The sequence below is a fragment of the Poromitra crassiceps genome (genome assembly GCF_964638095.1).
Source record: "Poromitra crassiceps genome assembly, chromosome: 4".
NCBI lineage: Eukaryota > Metazoa > Chordata > Actinopteri > Beryciformes > Melamphaidae > Poromitra > Poromitra crassiceps.
Genome location: NC_139626.1, coordinates 76,128,478 through 76,147,845, shown reverse-complemented (window position 1 = coordinate 76,147,845; position 19,368 = coordinate 76,128,478). Strand labels below are relative to the sequence as shown.

Here is a 19,368-nt window from a genome sequence, read left to right as displayed (position 1 = left end):
CAATAACTCCACACAGACACCATAGTTCGAAACAAAATTAATTTATTGTAGTTTGAGTGTTTGGGTGCAAGTCGTGATGGGGTTGAGGTGCGGGTGATGTTGATGATGTTCAACTAGTCAGGAACCCGGGGGGGGTTGAGACTCAGGGTGGGGGCAACGTCTCCGGTGAAGCGCCTCTTACGTGTGGAGCGCGGCTTCACAGGGATGGAGTCCCGGCTCCATCAGCGCCCCCAAAAGTACTTCAGATGGCCATGTGCGCATGCGCTCTTCGGACGTCTTCGAGGTTGTTGTGGATGTACGTGTGATAGGCTTGGGAAGACCAGCGGCCCAGGATTCTGACGGTGTGGTCCGGGAGGCCTTGTCTGGATGCCGTTGTTGCTGCGCCGATGCGGAATGAATGGCCGGAAAACAGATCTGGAGAGATTCCTGATTTGAGCAGGACGTGGCGGAGGTGATGGTGGAACCAGAACCGTGTGGCGACTCGGCCCGATTCGGTCGTGAACAGAGGATCGTGGGGAGAGGAGTGTTTTGCTAATCTTCCGTTGATGTAGTTGATGATGGGTTCGTAGGGACTGAGGAATGAATTCAGGCGGAACAGAAACACTGGGTGAGAGAGGCCGACTTGGTCGGTCTTGCTCCTTTTTAGGTTGTACCTCAGGGTGTCGGGTGAGTGGATGGAGATGTCGGACAGACTGGCGTGCTGTAGGGGGTTGTACTTGGAGGAGTTGGTGGTAAACTCTGAGCAGCGGAGGAAGCCGAAGAAGGCCAGGAGAAACATGGCTTCAAGGGTGGAGTCGATGGCGGGAGTCGAGTACCCTGCACGGAGAGTGAGGATACATCTGGTGAGGAGGTTGGTTGTCAGGGGAAGGCGTTTGGGAGGAAGTCGAGGCTCAGCCTTTCGGAGGCCTTTGATGAGCATGGTGACGTGGGGGTGAGAGATGGAGGCTACAGGTGCTCCGGTGAGTAGTTTGATGAAAAAGTTTATGCCGCTGAGATAAACTTGGATGGTGGAGGTTCTGATCCTGAGAACTGTGTGAGCGTAAGTGATGAAGCTGGTGACGGAGATGGTGTTGACGGACGGGAAGGGGAGGTGATGGGCGTTATGGAATGCTTTGAAGGAGCACCAGCCAGAGTAGTATGAGGACAGTGTTTTGGGGGCTAGGCTGTTCAGGATGAATTGTTGCGTGGCGGCAACCAGGTGGAGGAGCGGAGGATTCAGGGGAAGATGGTGGTCGAAAACAGAGGGATCGATGTCAGGTGCGGGTCTGAGTCGGGTGCCAAGGATCTGAATTTCTGGAACGAGAAACGGGAAAGGGAGTCAGCAATGGAATTGCAGTGACCAGGAATGTGGGCGGCTCGGATGATGAACTGGTGTTGGGCAGAAACCAGGGTGAGTCTGCGGATGAATTTCATTATGTCCAGTGATTGTGAGCGTCCTTTGTTGATGATGTCAACTGTGCTGAGGTTGTCTGTGTGAATGAGTATGACCTTGGTTGACCATTCGTGCCCCCATAAGATAGCTGCGATAATGATAGGGTACAGTTCCAGGAGTGCGGAGGATGGTGTGAGGAGGGACATCTCCGGCGGCCAACCGGAGGCGAACCAGCGACCGTTGTAGTATCCGCCGAAGCCGGCGGAGGCTGCGGCGTCCGTGAACAGCTGAATGTCGTCTGGCTGGGTTATTGCGTCCTCGTAAAAGAAAGAGATGCCGTTCCACGACGCGAGAAAGTCCCGCCACAAAGTGAGCTCCAGCCTACACCCGTCGTCTAGGGTGATGTAGTTGTGGAGGGATGGAACGGTGGTGGCAAGAGACAGCAGGTGGGAGATGAAGGAGCGGCCTTGGGGGATGATGCGGATGCCGTAGTTGAGGTGCCCGAGCAAAGACAGGAGCTGGCGTTTAGTGCAACGGCAGGCGAGGAGGTGGTTGGAAATGTAAAGGGAAATGCGGTGGAGTTTCTCGGTCGGAAGGGAGGCCTGGAAGGTGACTGAATTCAGGGTGATTCTGAGAAACTCGAGGGACGTGCAGGGCCCTTCCGTCTTCTCCGGGGACAGCGGAACCCCGAGCTGGAGGAAGACGGACTTGAGGGTGGAGAGGTCTTGTGCAGGGGGAGCTGATGGTGGTGAGACTGTGAGGAAATCGTCTAGGAGGTGGACGATGTATGAGATGTGGTGTTCGTTTGTTAAGATCCAGCACAGTGCCTCAGAGAGAGTGTCGAATACTTTTGGGCTGCTTTTGCAACCAAAAGTGAGGCGGACGGCGAAATAATAGGACCCCTTCCACAACACTCCGAAAAATCTCCAGAATTCTGGCTTGATGGGCAGCACCTTGAAAGCGCTGGTTATGTCGGCCTTCGCCAGCCAGGCACCACGGCCGGCGAGGCGGATGAGTTTGATGGCGTGGTTAATGGTGTGGTAGTTCATGGAGAAGTCCGGGCTGGGAATGAGGCTGTTAATGCTAGGAGTGGATGAGTTGTGGGGGGAGGAAAGGTCGATGATGAGGCGCTTTTTTCCGGAGTATTTTCGTGTTGCGATTCCTATGGGGCTGATGCGGTATGTGATGAAGGGAGGGGATGGGAATGGGCCAATCATGAATTTGTCGGCCACCTCCTTGGCCAAGAGCCTATCTACCGTGTCTGGCTCGGTGAGGGCTGACTGGAGGTTATGGCAGGTGAATGATGTGGTGGGAGAGGTCATGATGCCCGGGTGAAAACCAAAAGTGAAACCGTGGGTGAGGAAGTGAACGAACTGTGGGTCGGGATGGTTCCTTAATGCGTGTGTAAGTGCTGTGATGTTGACCGGGGTGCTGAGGTAGTGGCCTAGTCACGATGCGTGTGTGGTTGGACTGTGAGGGCAGGTGGGTCTTGAGTGGGCGCCGCCGCAGTATGAGCATGTGTGCAGGAAGCGGCACCCTGATACAGAGGTCTGCAGAGTTGGGGGGAGGTGGCGTTGCCTTTTCCCGCGGTGTGCCGCTTTGATGAAAACAATTAGGCTGCAGTAATATTTATTAGACGCTAGGTGGCAGCATATCACCTGAATCTGCTGAATCACCTGAGAAACGATACACTGTGTGACCACAACACGGTTAAAATGGCAGAGTGGCGCTGTCCACTATTTCTGTTCATTGACTCAACAGGAAGTGCCTGGAGTGAACCAAAGAAGAAGAAGGCTGTCTAACGTTAATACCGGTAAATAAATAAATAAATAAATAATAGTATGTTATGCCATGCAGCGCTGTGGAAATAGGCTACAGTGTGTACTCATCCATCAAATTTGTAACACAACAGTGAAGGTAAGACATCATTTCTGCTTATGGTAGTAGCCTAACAGAAACAAGATGATGTATGGGCTTGTTATTATTATCTCCGCCAGGAGATTATGAGATTGTCGCCTACAGCAGGCCTGTGTTAGCTAACGTTAGCATCATACGCTAACATTAGGGAGTTTGCTAAGGCTTGCCACCGTTAGATAACTGCAACTGAATGTGTAACGTTAACAGTGATTAACCCCATGGTACCGCTAATCGTTTCCTCAAGGAACATGGTTCTGTGCTGTTGGTAGGCTATTTGGTAGCCTATCTGATGCCTGTAGTCTGCTTATGGAGGGTAGTAGCCATAAAGTGAAGTGGCTAGCGAACATGGCTAATAGGAGCTAAATCTAAGTCCCGTGTAAACCATAATATCTGTGTCGTTTTAACTTTGATTGCATTTTTTTCCCACCAGATTAAAGAAAACATTTAGGCCTATGTGATATTGACTGATGCGCGGTCATGCATCATGGTGTAGCTACAGTAACGCTAATCAATCTACAGTAGATAGCTCTGTTTTGGACTGGAGCTGCATATGGAGCTAGCTTGTCGTCTGAGCCATGCTGTTTTTCAATCAGGGAATTTGGAAAACTAACGCGCACATTACATTAAAAAAACACATCAGTCAACATCACACAGGGTCTTTTCTTTAATCTGGTGGCAGCATTTTTCAGTAAAACGTGAAACGACGACAGATAATGGTTTATAGTGGGACTTAACATAGGTTCCATAAAGATCAGGTTGTTTGTAAACAAACTGCTTCGGTTGCTAACAGAAAGAAGATGGTGTATGGGCTTGTTATTATTTTGTAGGTAGTAATAATAATAATAATTTAATTTATTTTTCAGTAAATCACAGCATCGTACAGCTCCATGTTCAACTGAGCAGAAGCAGCTGAGTCAGACAGCATGACATGATTGCTACAGACATCCATCAAGAACCTACTTCATGAACATGACGGAGGAAAAGTATGAAGACCTCAAATTCAAGTTGCCATTCTTGTCATCAGCTCAATCCATTCCTTAAAACCACATGGGCTCAATGGAGAGAATTTTCATGGAAGAACCTTATCAGATTTTTTTATTACTACAATAAGAAAATATTTACAGAACGATAGACCAGAATCCGGTAATTGCTGGAGAAAATGCAATAATTCAATGGCTGATCACTATCACATATTTTGGAAATGCCCAGCAATCCAAGATTACTGGTTAAAAATAATCTCAGAGATCAAATTAATACTGGGTTTTGAATAGCTGAAAGTGAAGCCAGAAAGGCACCTTTTCAAGTATTTTCAACTTAGAAGTTTTATTTTGACACGACTTAACAATTCTGTACAACAACCTCCTATGTCCACACTAGAAATATTAAGTAGAAAGTCAGGTTGCAAGCACACTCGAAAATATTTAAAAACTCACTGGGTGCAGGGCAAGCACGAGATATGAACAAGAGAAAAGCCAGCACTCCAAATGTCTTTTTGTTGATTTATTTCCTCATGTACCTGGGCAGCAGCAACGAACGTTTCAGTCAAAGACCAACGCTGAGGAAGGCCCATGTGTATTTTCACATTGAATGTATTATATATTATACATGCATGTCTCATTCCATTTTTTCTCTCCATTTTTTCTCTCTCTCTGAAGCTGATTGGAACAAGTAACCGAACAACATAACTTAACACAAAGCTAACTATTAAAAAACTAAGAATTGATCTGTAACACCCATCATGATGACCTGAATGTTTTTTTTTTTTTGTGAGTTTGCATTTGTAAAACTGTCACTCATGTGGAGAAATGTTGGGAAATGATGCACTCTGTTCTAAAACAAAAACCTTAAAAATAAAGTTACAAAAAAACACATGGGCTACATTATTTCCAGTGTCAATATTACACCCTGTTGTGGCCAACCAGCCTCTTCTGTTCAATAAAATCATGTTTCACTGATGGAATGCCATGCAGATTAGTCACCGTTTGTTCAAATTGTCCTGTAGCCTATATATCTTATTGTTAGGCTATTTTACTTATATGGGAAACAGGGGAAATCCAGTTTGTGTATAGAAAACGCGTCACGTTGAAAACCTGTTCTAAAACAAAAACCTTCTCAGTGTCTGCAGGGTGGCAGGGTGAATTAGCAAAACAAAGGACTGGGGGGAAGGGCATTGCTATTCACAATGTTCAAAGCAGCTATCAGCTGAAGCTCACCGGATAAAAAAGCTTTCCATAGGGCAGCAGAGAGAAGGATCTAGCACTCAAAAAATGTCCTTTGAGGGTTTTATTCCTGTTTCAAACACTGCAACAACGTACGCGTTTCAGCAAGAACCACTATAGACTGTTAATTAACAGCATACATATTAACAGAGGTTATGTGTAATGTACAGTGGCTGCAATTTAATTTAGCAGCAGTACGTGTTTTATATTTCATTCATTCACACTGTTGAGCCTTTCTTTAAGCTCAGTGATATGATATTGCAGTGTTTCAGATCAAATGATTGCCTTCTGTTCTGTTCTGTCAATGAGTATTGTTTGTTTCAACTTTTATTCTTGAAAATGCTCTCGTCTGGTCCCAGCACGGCAAGTACAGTACAGTAGCTTGGAGGGTGGAGCACTTTGTCTCACTGAAGGCTCGTCAGCAAGGGAGGGTTGTCCTGAAAAACAACAACAAAATAATATATGTGATTAGGGTTGCGAGGGTGCGATGTCAACCAAATAGCCATTGCGGTGGTATTTATGAATTCATTAATTGGTTTATGAAGTAGCTGCGATACTGTTTGGCTGCGACGCTGCACGTTCACAACCTGACAGCTGATCTCTGCATGAGAGACACCACTGGATAGGCTACTAATAAGTACAGTCAAGCGGCTGAACTAAGCACTATATCACTACCAGTAATATTGAAAGGCCAAAACAAATAACGTTAACGATACAGATCCTGACCAACAACGTGTGTGTTGCTGGCAGAAAACAGGGAGAATTACTGGCGGATAACGTTAGTTATCGCGTGGCTTTCAACCTAACGCTATTGGAGAGAGATAAACACAGCAGCAGCATGGATGTAATGGAAGCGACTTCATGCAAATAGGCGAGTTGAATTAACAGTTGAAGACCTGTTCATTACTCACATTGGGTTGAAAACAGGAAAGAATGTGAAATACATTTTCCACAACACAAATGACTTCTGCTGAATCTGCTAGTCCGCCTCCCCAGTCTGAACTGCACTGACACTGTAGGCTACTTAGGGCGCGCTTGTTCAACAACGCTTGCACCTCCCACGAGCGTTACGTTGAGTGGAATTGGCCTTTTTTACGATTAAATCTGCAAATTTGTAATTCAAACAGGTAATTAATCACGATGGTCCGATGAGGAAGGCTCAGAGGTCCGCCTCCCCTCCGCTATACTGCTTCTCTAACATACTTGGGTGCGTTCGTTTAATGCCGCCCGCACGTCCCCCTCGCGTCACGTTGACCAGTTTGCCTTTTTTATTATTCAATCTGCAATGCAAAGCATTTTGGTAAAGAAACCGCGTGCAATGTTGTTATGGTCAAACTTCCCCCACTTCACTATATCATGCAGTATTTGCGAGGGGTTTATATACACCCCATGGCTGTATGTGTAAAAAGTTATAGCTTTCTGGGAAATATGCAAACAGCTGGTGTTTGAACATTAACCTTAACATGAATTGAAACTCACTCACCTTGAATTATTGTAACGTTACAAGTCACTCTGTCTTTGAGGTGCTTCAAAGATGGAAATGTTTGGAACGAATGTACACTGGCACAGGTGACTTCCGCCTGTAGAGACTGCTCACACGTGCCACCTGGCGGCTCTTTTGCGCACTGCAGCTGCTGGTGAAAAAAAATACTCCGGGAAGCCGCGGCAGGCCACGGGAGGCCACGGGAGGCCGCTGCAACGCCGCAGCGTTGGGCCCTCCCAGTTCTGCAGACCACTGTACGTAGCAACCTTGGCTGTTGAAGTTGTTGCATATCATGCAATCCTCCTTGGTACAAGATGGGCCGCCCCTGTTTGTCTGATCCACCCCGTGAAGTCGGGCCTTGGCCCTGCATGAGTGGTTTGGGAGTGATGGAGGGAGGAGGGGCGTTGCCGAGCCGTGAGAAGACTGAGGGGGTGGGAGCGGGAGGGGCCGTGGGACGAGGTAGTGTGGTGGCGACGACGCAGATGGTGGCTGGGTGGGAGGGTGCCCCGCACAGAGTGCAGTTAATGGCACTGCGTGCCGCAAAGACCCTGCAGTACAGCTCTGCATCAAGTGTGCTCCAGTACGTTCCCTGGTTGAACTGTTGCAGCCGGCCTGCTGCCTGGGAAGCAAAGAGGGTGTGGTAAGTGTAGAACACTAGGCGTCTAGTTCGGCCCTGCGCTCGGGGGGTACACCGCGCAGATGGTGTCTCGGAACAGGGAGAAAGAATATGCGAATGCGATGGTGTTTAGCTCCCTGGAGCGGGAAGGCTTGGGAGGCCTGAGCTGTGATAGGCCGTAAGCTGTGTACAGTTCCCGGGGGTGGGTGGCGTCAGCGGTGGAGGGTTGGAGAAGTGTGGCGAGGTCGGTATATGCACCTGAGAGGATTGGCTGCCTGAGTGCGGAGGAGACCGGGGAAGGCGTTGCATGCTGGGGCTGAACGGCCGGAATGGCGGTGGCTAGGGTGTGGCTGGGGCGGGCCCAGCGGACTGATGGACGGGTGCGAGGAGGGAAGGAGGGACAGACATGTTATTGAATACATTGGGGTGATGGGGGAGGGTTGGGGGGGGGGGGTTGGGGGAGGGGGGAGGAGGGTGTCGAAAGGGGTAAGAACAGGAGGAAGATTGATGTCGTGGGCCGTGGTGGCCGTGGCAACGGAAGCGGACGCTGCGGGCGGGGGCCGTTGGTATAGCGCCGCTGTGGCGGGCGGAGCTAGCGGGGCTCCGGAGCCGTGGGCAGAAGGAAGAGGATGGGAGGGGAGGGGGGGATGAAGGGACGTGTGTGCTTGGGTAACTAGTGATTGCTCTAGCTGTGGGAAGGTGGAGAGCAGAGCTGACAAAACCTGATATGCATTGGGGTGATGGGGGAGGGTTGGGGGAGGGGGGGGGGGGGGGGGGAGGGTGTCGAAAGGGGTAAGAAAAGGAGGAAATGAGCCGATGATGATGTTGGGGGCCGTGGTGGCCGGGCGGGGGGGGGTGAATGCTGGGGGGGGGGGGGGGGTCGAGGGTACGAAGCTGCGATGGCAGGCGGAGCTAGCGGGGCTCCAGGGTCATGGGCAGAAGGAAGAGGATGAGAGAGGAGGGGGGGACGAAGGGATGCATGTGCCCGGGTTGCTAGTGGGTCTTCACCCTGTTGAGAATTCAGGGAAGACAGAAAGTTTAATATGATGTTGGCTGTATTGGCAGAGGGATTTGCAGTGGGAATGGGTGCTGATACAACCTGGCTCACGGAAGCAGCAGCAGTGTGGTGGGCGGTGACGTCACTGGGTAGGTGGGAACGTTGGGCTTGGTTGGGTGTCGGAGCGTTTGCCGGTGGCACCAACCCGGAAGTCCAACGCCGGTAGAGTGTTGCTTTGTTGTCGGATCGGATGTATGGGATCCCTCTGTCGCGGAGTGCCTGTTGGAGGCGTACAACAGTCCAGCTGGAAATGGTTTGTTGGCGGGGAGAATCGGCCTGTGACGAGGCGCCGGCGGAGCGGTGTTGGGGCTGGGGGGACGGGCCAGCGGAGCGATGTCGAGGCTGGTGTGACGGGCCAGCGGAGTGGTGTTGTCGAGGCTGGTGTGACGGGCCAGCGGAGTGGTGTTGTCGAGGCTGGTGTGACGGGCCAGCGGAGTGATGTTGTTGAGGCTGGGGGGACGGGCCAGCGGAGCGGTGTCGAGGCTGGTGTGACGGGCCAGCGGGGGATGTCACTGATCGGCGGCCGAGCCGTGATGGTAGGCTGGCGGTCGTGCTTCCTGAGCGGTGGCCAGCTTGGGAAGCAGGGCCAGCTGGCGCACTGCGGTCGGGTGGTGGGCCGGCACGACGCCTCTCGTGGCGTTAGCGATCAGTTGTTACATCTGATGCAAACAGGGTTTGGTGGGATTGTGGCGTTATATATAGGCTACAGTAGATTGGGTTGATTGAGCCCAGGTGAATGGATTGGAGGAGGTACAGGTGATTACGTTTACGTGGTGAGGAGTGACAATGGTGTGGTCTCATGTTCCTGAACCTCAGTTATCTCAATAACTCCATATGGCTCTGACAGCAATCACTGAAATAGAGTGTTTGGTCAGTAACTCCAAACCCCCCGCTGTACTCTGTCTCTCTCCTGTAGCACTGCATGCAGGGCGGACATATCGTCCACCTCCCACTATCCAATCACAGAAATGTTGACATTTTCTGGGAAACAGAAGGTCAGATCGCGATGGCTCTAAAGGACTATAATGTATTTTTTCACCTCGAATCCAACAGCGCCACCCATGAGTAGGCAGGGCTACAGGAGAGAGACAGCATACAGCGGGCGGTTGGGAGGCTATGGAATTACAAAGTTCCTGTAATAACATAGCAGACTATTACATAGTTCCTGCATTTAGCCTTTTTAAGGGTATTTTTTCTAAATCAGTTGCACAGATATTGTGATGTATGGTAAATAAATCTTGCAATGTATCGAGTATGGCAGAATCGCCATATTGTGATACCATCATTATCGTGGGCAACGTATCATGATAGTATCATATCGTGAGTTGTAACGTGTCCTCCTTTTTGGTGTTATGGAAATGGCCACCCTATGTAGGTTACATAGGGTTTACTGGGCAGCCCAGGTCTGCCTCTCAGTCTGGGGCTCTAACTAATGTTAGCCAGGCTGCCTGGTCTCTTCTGTATATCCTTATAACAGTTACGAGGAGAGGAGCTTGTGAACAACATCCCCACAATCAAAGCACTTCTCTGAGATATCCATTATAAAAACTCTCCTCATGCTTTACCCCAAATAAAACCTCCAGTGTCTGTTTGTGTGACTCTTGCGTGACATTATAGCACACATGGGCAAAATGCGGCACCAGGGCCAGACCCGGCCCCTGGGCCATCTCAATCTGGCCCCCAATGTCCTCAACAGAAAACAAAACAACCCCCCAAAACTCAAAAAAAGGCAGAGTTATGTTAATAAATCTCATCTGCTATACAGCCATTTGATTTGTATCACTATTATATTATATCAGGGGATTAACAGGAGAAATGAGCAATCACAGCGGGAGAGAGGGTTAAAAATAGACTCCCATGAAAATCATGTTGGCAGGTATGATGTCCAATGTGTGGCCCTAAGCTTACTTTATGTAAACCAGTATGGCCCTCTGGAGAAAACAAAATGTTGCCCACCCCTGCATTATAGTCAATGCTTCAATAGCTAACAGCTAACGTTAGCTGATGATCACACATCAAGCAGAACCCGTCTGGCCATAACGTTACACAACTTACTATTCCCCAACACACATACACAAGGCTGTGATGAGGGGAGAAGCCAGTGACGGCTTGAGACTGGCTGCCACAGCTGTCAATCATCCCTTTGTATATCGTCAAATAACTACTTAAAAACAAACTGATCAGAAACATGACCACTTGAACATGCATTAGCATGATAAGAACAATCTAAAATGATAGAAAACACCTTTGGGAAATAATATCTGATGTGTACGTTGATTGTTTAGTTTGGCTCATTTCCCACCCACTAACATGGCGGAGGCGGGACTTGTGACCTATACTGGGACTGACCGCCAGGGCGGCGATCTAAGATGATTTGGCCTCACTGAAAAGAGCTGATATCCTGTCCATTCTTTTTACAGTCAATGATCTATACCTTCATATAATGAAACTGTGTGTGTGTGTGTGGGGCGGCTTTAGCTCAGGAGGTAGAGCGGGTCGGCCAATGACGCAAGGGTTGGCAGTTCGATCCCCGCTCCCTCCCAGCTGCCGTCGTTGTGTCCTTGGGCAAGACACTTAACCCTCCTTGCTCCCGATGCGGCCAGCCGCGTATTGTTGTAGCAGATTGACAGCCAATGAAATGGCCAGGATTTTCACGTGACATAGGCTAGTGTTAGAACGCTGAGTATGTAATCTTCCAACTCTTGGCAGGAGAGATACGGGTTCGAATCTCGCTGGGGGCACACCTTTTTATGATGTAAAGGTTTATTTACCCCACCTCAAACAATTGTCATGCAACATTGCTGATAACTAAAACATATTTTTAGCAACATTAACAACAGTTGATTAATTTTAATACAGAAATATCAACTATTACATGATTCACACTGCAGTTTGCTGGAAGAGGATGCAGATGACAGGTGCAAATGAAGTCAGGCACTTTTCTGCTCCCAGTTGAAGTTTTCAATAAAATGTCACATGAGGCAGCTTAGCCTAATATCTACATCAGTTCAGTAGTTTAGTTTGAAATGTGTAGTGGCTATAGCATTTTTTGTACAGATAATTGTAGAGGAAGTCCCAAAGTATAGCATGTAATAGCATAATTATTACACTGCATAAATCATATTGATACTGTACTCAAAACTGTTGCATTCAAAATTTGATAAACAACCTATTTGACCTATTATTCTTGAAAACAAGCTGAGCAATGCCCTTGAAGATGAAATCAAGTGAAACTAATTATTTCCTTAAAATCAATGTTTTATTAAATCCACCCACATACATACACACTAGGGGTGTCACGGTACACAAAAGTCACGGTTCGGTACGTACCTCGGTTTTGGGGTCACGGTTCGGTACGAATACGGCACGGTACGAAAATGGGGAAAAAAAGCAACAAATCCCAAATTCAGTTTTTTTCCCTTTGAATATGTCTGAATTCTGCTTTTTACGCTATTTTTACCATCAGAAATAGTGTCTAATATGTGGGAATGAATAAATGTCCACTATTTAATAAGATCTAGGCAATCCACACAAAAAGGTTTTACTCTAGAGCAGTGATTTTCAAAGTGTGCGGTGCGCCTCCCTCTCAGATGTCTGTATTCCAGCTGTTTGACAGGGCAAAGGCATTTCCCCCCACTTTAAATCTTTATTGTACACAAGTTTGTAAACAGAGCGCATGTGTGGAGTAGCCTAATACTCCCACCAACCCCTCCCCCTGTTGTATTTGTTTTATGTAGCATTTGCGTTTGATGTAAGCACTAATTTGGAATCCTATCTAAAAGCGGCCACTAGGCGGCAGTGTTTCTTTAGTCAACGTCAAAATACCTACATGTTCAGAAGAAGAATAAAACGGCAGAAGAAGAAAAACTTCTTTACCCCTGTTGAAAGATACCCCCACTGTCTGACAGACAACGCGGTGGGTTTCACTTTCCCAGTAAGTACGGGAAAGAACCCTGTCAGCGCCTTAACGTTATTGGATGTGAGTTTTGTTTAGCATAATATGATTACGTTCGGTCATCTAATGGATTATTGGAACATGACAAGGAGTCATCGCCTCTTCCTCACCGCAGCTTGGCTGTCTGCATCCGCAGATGTCTGCTTGACCGCATCACTCATCCCATGCGATGTATGTTGCTTGTTTACAAGTTAACAGCCTTGTCAGTGTTATGTAACGTTTAGCCGCAACGCGCAACTATAAAGGACTTTGTCGCGGCTACGTAACGTTACATTGGCAAGCTTACCTCGTTGGCTTGATGTTGACAGAATTTGCAAAACAGCTTATCGCCACAAAACGTCCCATTCTGTGAACGCGGATTTCTATGGCCCTTGTGTTGTTTTGGTGTGTCTTCTTCTGTGGCGTTTAATTCAATTCAATTCAATGCCGTTCAAACAGCGTTTAGGTGCTTCTGGATTTGACGTATTCGTCGTGTCGTTTCATGTACCGTGAAACGAGGTACCGTGAGGGTCGTACCGTAAATTCACGGGACGAATACATGTACCGTGACACCCCTAATACACACATACCATATATACAAGCAAATAAAGTGAATTGGATTAATCACCACACAATATACACACAGTAGCAATTTACCGGGCTCCATTTAGATCCCATGTGATAAGATGGACATTTTGGCATATCAAGGACCCCTAATTCATTCACATTAGAGCCACAGACCCCCATTTGATGAGATTCTGTCTCTCGGGCCCAAATCTGAGAATATGTTTTACTCTCAGATATGATTTTGTCAATCTGTAGTACTGTTGGTAGAGAGATAACAGTGAAACTATGATCAACACAATAATTCTTCTACATTCTCTCATTGTATCAACTTCTTGTAAATTAAATAATGCAGAAATTTATAACAAATGATCATTTTGCTAGAGACCCACTGAAACCCTTTCAAGACCCGCTCGTGGTCCCATGTCAATTCAAGCACTTTCAGGGCAATGAGAGCAGATGGTTGCCCTCATGAGGCGGCTCCACCCGCTATGCCGACCACCCGCAATGCCGACATTAGGTTTAGGCGTGGGGGCTGGGAGAGGTTAGCTCCAGCCGGTCCACCGACACACCTCACTCAGCTGGTTCTGCTTGTGGGCTATCGGCATTGCAGGCTGTCGGTACTGCGGGCTGTCGGCACATAGACGGGGCACCCATGAGGCGGAGTGGAGCAGAGCTGAACAGAAAAACGTCTCTTTTAGGGATGCACACAATTAATCGAAGCTCGATTACTCGCTCGCTCGCTCGCATTTACTCAAGCATGTGAAAATGTACTCGATCAAAACAACAACAAAAGCAACGTGCATTCGTGCATTCTGTCAGTAGAACGGTGTTTTCAAATCATTTTTCAATGATCCTCCAGAGGGCGCAATGATATCACTGTAACAGACTGCGTGGCTCTGTGTTTGTCACCTCAAGAGTTGAACAGGATGTGTATGGGGAATGAGAGTGAAGCTTCCGTTGTTGACGAGCGTACTAGTTGTCTGAGAATAAATGTGGAAGCGTGTTATAACGTTACAGCCTGACTCTCGTTTATTTTTTTATTAACAAAGTGTAAGTAATAGGCGGACCCGAACACTCGTCTACATCACTATAGCCCTTTTCAGACAAGCCATAAGATGCTCTGTCACTTGAACAGCGTTCATTCGGATTAATTGGCTGGCTCCTCTTCCTCAAACCTGGAGCAACCCACCATCAACTCAAAGAGGAAGAGTTGCGACGCGCGGCCAGCAGAAAAAATAACCCAATCAATCTGCGGTGTTATAGAAAAAGACATGATGCCTATCTGTGATTGGGTGTACACCTACAACAACTGGATCCTAGTCTCACCTGGACTCGAGCTGAGCAACTCAGCATCAGCGTTTAAGCGACGCACGGCGAGCAGAAAAAAAGAAAATCTGCGGTCAGCGAGCCCCTGTTGGACCTAGGCAGCGGCCGTGGCGTGGATTCTGGGCAAATGTTGACATGTCTAAAAGTTATGCCTCTACATTTTTATATGTTTCATAGCATAGGCTATGCTATGCAATGCTGTGAGAAACATACAATATGTTGCTGCTGTATAAATAAAGGTTTTATTGATGAAAAAACCCATTTGGTATTGTTTCGACAATTTTGTGTTTTTAATTACAATTAATCGATTGATTGATCCTTAACGTTATCAATGATCGATTCCGGAATTTGTGGAAAATGTGCATCCCTAGTCCCTTTTCATTTTGGGGCCCATGTCAGTCAATCCAGCTCCGGTCCACTCCGCCATCCACTCTGTGTCTTGTGTGAGATATCAGGAGACAATGAATATCACAACAGCATCATCTCATTTCAGGTATTAAAAGATTTTTGGTTTACATGAGTGATTGTAATGTGTAGATGAAACAAATCCGACAGCTCGTTATCGAAAATAATGCGCTCTGACAGCAGCGCAAGTCACTGTTCTCATTCAGTGTAGACTGAAGCCTATGCTATAGCCTGATGACACGGATGTCTAATTTATGATCCTGTCATGCCCACTGCCTCCTAGTCTCTCTCTGTCTTTCTTTCTGTATGTGTGTGTGTGGTGTGTGTGATCGCAGGATTGGAGCCACTTGCATCCAGTTAGTCGCTCCAGTCTAAAAACTGTCTTTTAAGATTCTACAAATCCTGTTCAGTTCTGCCTACCTGTTCTAACCTGTTCCTGTCTCTGCTCAGATCACCATCGGACTTGACTCCTGCTCCTCTGCCAGCCAGCCTACCTGCCAGCCAGCTCCATCTGGCACATGCCACTCCTGAACATTTATTAAAACACCCTGTTACCTTGCAATTGCCTCAGCCTCTGCTTCTGCATTTGTCCGCTCACCTTGGCTTAACAGATCCGACATGCGTTATTATTCATATCCCACTATGGAAACGCACTCCAGTTAGAACAGGCTCGAAGGAAAAGGACGTTACGTCGTAGCCTATAGGCCTATTGTGTCTTTCGGAGCGTTGCAGAAATTTTATAATAAAAAATGTAATAATAACATAATTTACTGCAGTGACCTGTTTTAAAGCACATGACGGATAGTGCAGCTACTGTAGGAGTGGTTTGTGATAGATCTAAAAGAAATGTGTTTGTGCCCTTATAGCTTAATGACAGTCTTAGCTGCTGAAAAATGCCTGTAACATAGGCTACCTCACCTGTGTGTAAAGCTGCCTGCGTCACACAGCCTGCACTTCATATCATCCTCACAACCAATCTATTATCCATCTGACTGGTCATGATCTTCAATAACAGTCATAACAATTGATCAGAGTTCATTATCAGAGAGTCATGTTACTCTCACATGCGGCGCTAATAATGTTCCGTAAATGATCAATGAAAAAAATCCTGTATTCTTGATGATTTCACTGTAGAAACTTGGAAACTGCATGCTGGTGGATGCGTGCATGGAGAGACAGGGCGGTGAGGGCGCACAGCACAGACCCTGATAGAAAAAGTGAATCACCTTCGTAGCGAGACTTGGGTTGGCCACAGGAGAGGCATGTCTGAGGTGGCTGTTGCAGCTGCTGCTTCTCCAAGCTGGTGTGGACCATCTTCTCAACAGCAGGAGTAGCCTGTGCTTGGGGATTGGTGATGCAGGGGGCAGAAGTGTGACTGGGACACATGCAGCTTTAGTAGTGACAGTCATCTGTGGTGGAGGCAGGCCAGGCTGTAATAGAAGTAGGGATGAAATTATTACCGGTTTACTGATAAACCATGATCAAATTCCTGATGATAGTATTACTGTTTCAAATTTTAATGATCAATAAAACCAAAGTTTGATTACAGCGCTTTGAAAAAGACTGTAAATACTGTGTCACTGGCTCCCCTGGCCAGTGACACTTAGGAATCGACTAGGTGACAACCAAGTATAGTTTGGTGACAAGCTGGAGAGACAGTTGACGGTCGGAGAGACAACATCCGGTACGGGATGGGATTAGCACCCGATCCTGGCTCTCTCGTGAGGGAGAAATCCACAAACGCTACGGATTAGCCTCCTGAAAATCTGTGCAAAGATCGGTGTGGCCTGGGGTACTTCAGGCTAGAGCGAGGTGCTCGCCGCAGGCGAATGACGTGCAGCGCACAGGCCTGTCTTCTCTCTGCCCTCTCAGGGTGACAACAACCTTGTCACCCTGATGAAGGCCTGTGTGCCGCAACGCGTCGGTCATGTCATGGTGTCTTTGGGTAATTTATAAACAAAATTAATTCTGTTCTTTTTCTATTGATTTTTTTAGTACTGTTATTTTTACATTGAAGTCAACGGCGAGTGGCTTGTGTTTTCCCCCTAAAAGGAGCGCAGCGCCTTGACGTTTTGCAAAGTACCCAGATTTGCTGGTCTGGTCTATCCAGACGCAGGTTGCACGTCTGAGTTTTCTAAATAAAACTTGGTGAAATTATTACAGTGAATGCATTTCATCATTATCATTTTATTTTGGCCACTATAATCGTGATATGAAATGTTCTTACCCTTTCATCTCTAGGGGGAAGCAAAGCAGGCTGTAGTGGAGGCAGGCCAGGCTGTGGTGGAGGTTTTTGGTCCAAAAAAGATTACTTCTGCTGTTCTGCACATAAAACAAAATACATTGTATACTGTGTTTTGCATTCTAATGATAGCCTATGTTCCACATTGTGTTTTTGTTGAACACAGGGTTTCTTCACATTTTCAAATAAAAAAATTCCATGTTTTCCAGACCTTATTTGTTTTAAACATTACGTCTGGTGTTCAATGTGAGGGAGATAGACATCTTGCCCCTGCTACCTAGGTTATATCAGTATAGATGAAGATTGTTCTTCACAGGCAGATATATCAGAATGTGTGTGTGTGTGTGTGTGTGTGTGTGTGTGTGTATGTGTGTGTGTGTGTGTCTAAGTACAGTTTGTCTACTAACCTAGGGCTTATGCTAATCAGATGTTACTCTTAGTTACACAGAAAGGCAGACAAGCTAGCATTACAGTCAAGCTGATTTCAGATGAAGTCGTAGCTAGCCAGCTATAGCCACTGACATCAGACAGAGGGAGATTGCCAGCACAACTCCACAGCAGCCTTTTCCAAACAACTGACGTGTGTTATTATTATATGGACAAACTTCTTTGGACTGTAATCCAACCACAAACTATAACAAATGCACCCTCAACACTGCCCATTAGCTAACAATCCAGCTACATACTGTACATGCCAATAACGTTTCAGACGATCTGAAAGCATTAATGTTATCTCACTACCCTTAACTACACTACTGTGTGAAACAATAGCATTACCAATAAATATTTTCGCTCGCCCCCCCCCGCCCCCCCCCCCCCCCCTAACTAACGCAACGTTAACTAACGCCAATGCACAGCGCGATGCTGTCTAGGTCAAAACAACATGAGTCTAATCAATAAAATGTTATATCATTACAAATTGAATCATAAATTACTTACTTAACGTAGTTATTCCCTAAAGGAGTTTCTCTGCCAACCTCCGCCATCTTGACCACAGCTGAGATGCAACGAAAGGCAAAACTAGGGTGGCCTGCGTGCTCATGCGCGCACGGAGTTTGAGCCCAATACACAATGAATGGAAAATGGATCAGCTGGCGTTTAGCAGAATTATTCTCGGCGGCCGCACGATGCCGCCATTGGTGTATGAATGGGTGAATGTAGACTACCTACTGATTGTAAAGCCCTTTGGATAAAAGCGCTATATAAATGCAGACCATTTACCATTTACGGTGTGTGTGTGTGTGTGTGTGCAGGCTGTCACGCTGTCTGCTCTCAGAGGAAGGCTGTGATTCTCTGGTCTCAGCTCTGAACTCCAACTCCTCCCATCTGAGGGAGCTGGACCTGCACTACAATTATCCAGGGGCCTTTGTTTATTCCTCCAGTGTGGACCATGGTGGAGTGCAGAGGCTGAAACCAGGTGTGAGGAAATGTAAGTGTGTATTTAGTTTGATTCATTAACAAACTAGCTTCAATGTCAGGTCTTTAATCAGAATCAGAGTTATTTTATTCACCAAGGTATGTTTTCACTTACAAGGAAACTGACTTGGTGTGACCGCCTAATTTTAGTTGTATGAACGACCGTGGACAATAGCTCCCTCTTGAGGGACTTTCTAAGAGACTTAATGTGAAAGCAGCTGTGAGCCTATAACCATTATGACTTATAAGCATTTATAAAACGGCTCTCTCAAATCAAGCAATCTGATTGGTTCACAGCCATCGTATAAATCCCGTAACCCACTCCAATAACCCATGGCCATGGGTTATGAGTTGCCATGGCAACTCTCTTACTAAAAGGCAAGAAAAAATAAATGGCAGAGACAGCTGTCAAATCCTTGTGAATCGATCTTCGCTTATAACTTTTCTAATACTTCGCAGAAAATTATGTTTTGTACAAGAATAGACGCAGGCTAATGTCTTCTTTGCAAAAAAAAGGCTGTTAACCCCGCATTTAACCCCGTAACGTTAGTTGGTGTCAGGCTTTCCAGAAAGCTCTCAGCTTCTCAGCAAGCGCTGAGAATGCAGCGCTGCGCTCGAGCTGCGTGTCAGGCTTTCCAGAAAGCTCTCAGTTTCTCAGCAAGCGCCAGGATTGGCCAATGTCAACTTCAGTCTCCAGAACGATCCAATCAAATCACCCGCACGTTCTTGCGGTCCCGCCTTACAGTAGTGTTTCAACTGACTCTACCAGAATGCCATGGCAGTCGGACTTATAGTATTACTATTATTATTATAT

General features: G+C 46.9%; 1 protein-coding gene across 1 annotated transcript in view; it reads left to right on the top strand.

Annotated features, from left to right (window-relative positions):
• Positions 1–19,368, top strand: part of LOC310775943 (protein NLRC3-like) — a gene marked incomplete at both ends in the record, with an annotated part of 62,621 nt that overhangs the window by 9,988 nt on the left and 33,265 nt on the right. Inside the window, one exon of the mRNA XM_083636066.1 lies at positions 18,392–18,567. Within this exon, the coding sequence (XP_083492192.1) occupies positions 18,392–18,567 (176 nt within the window). The remainder of the gene's footprint in view (positions 1–18,391; positions 18,568–19,368) is intronic.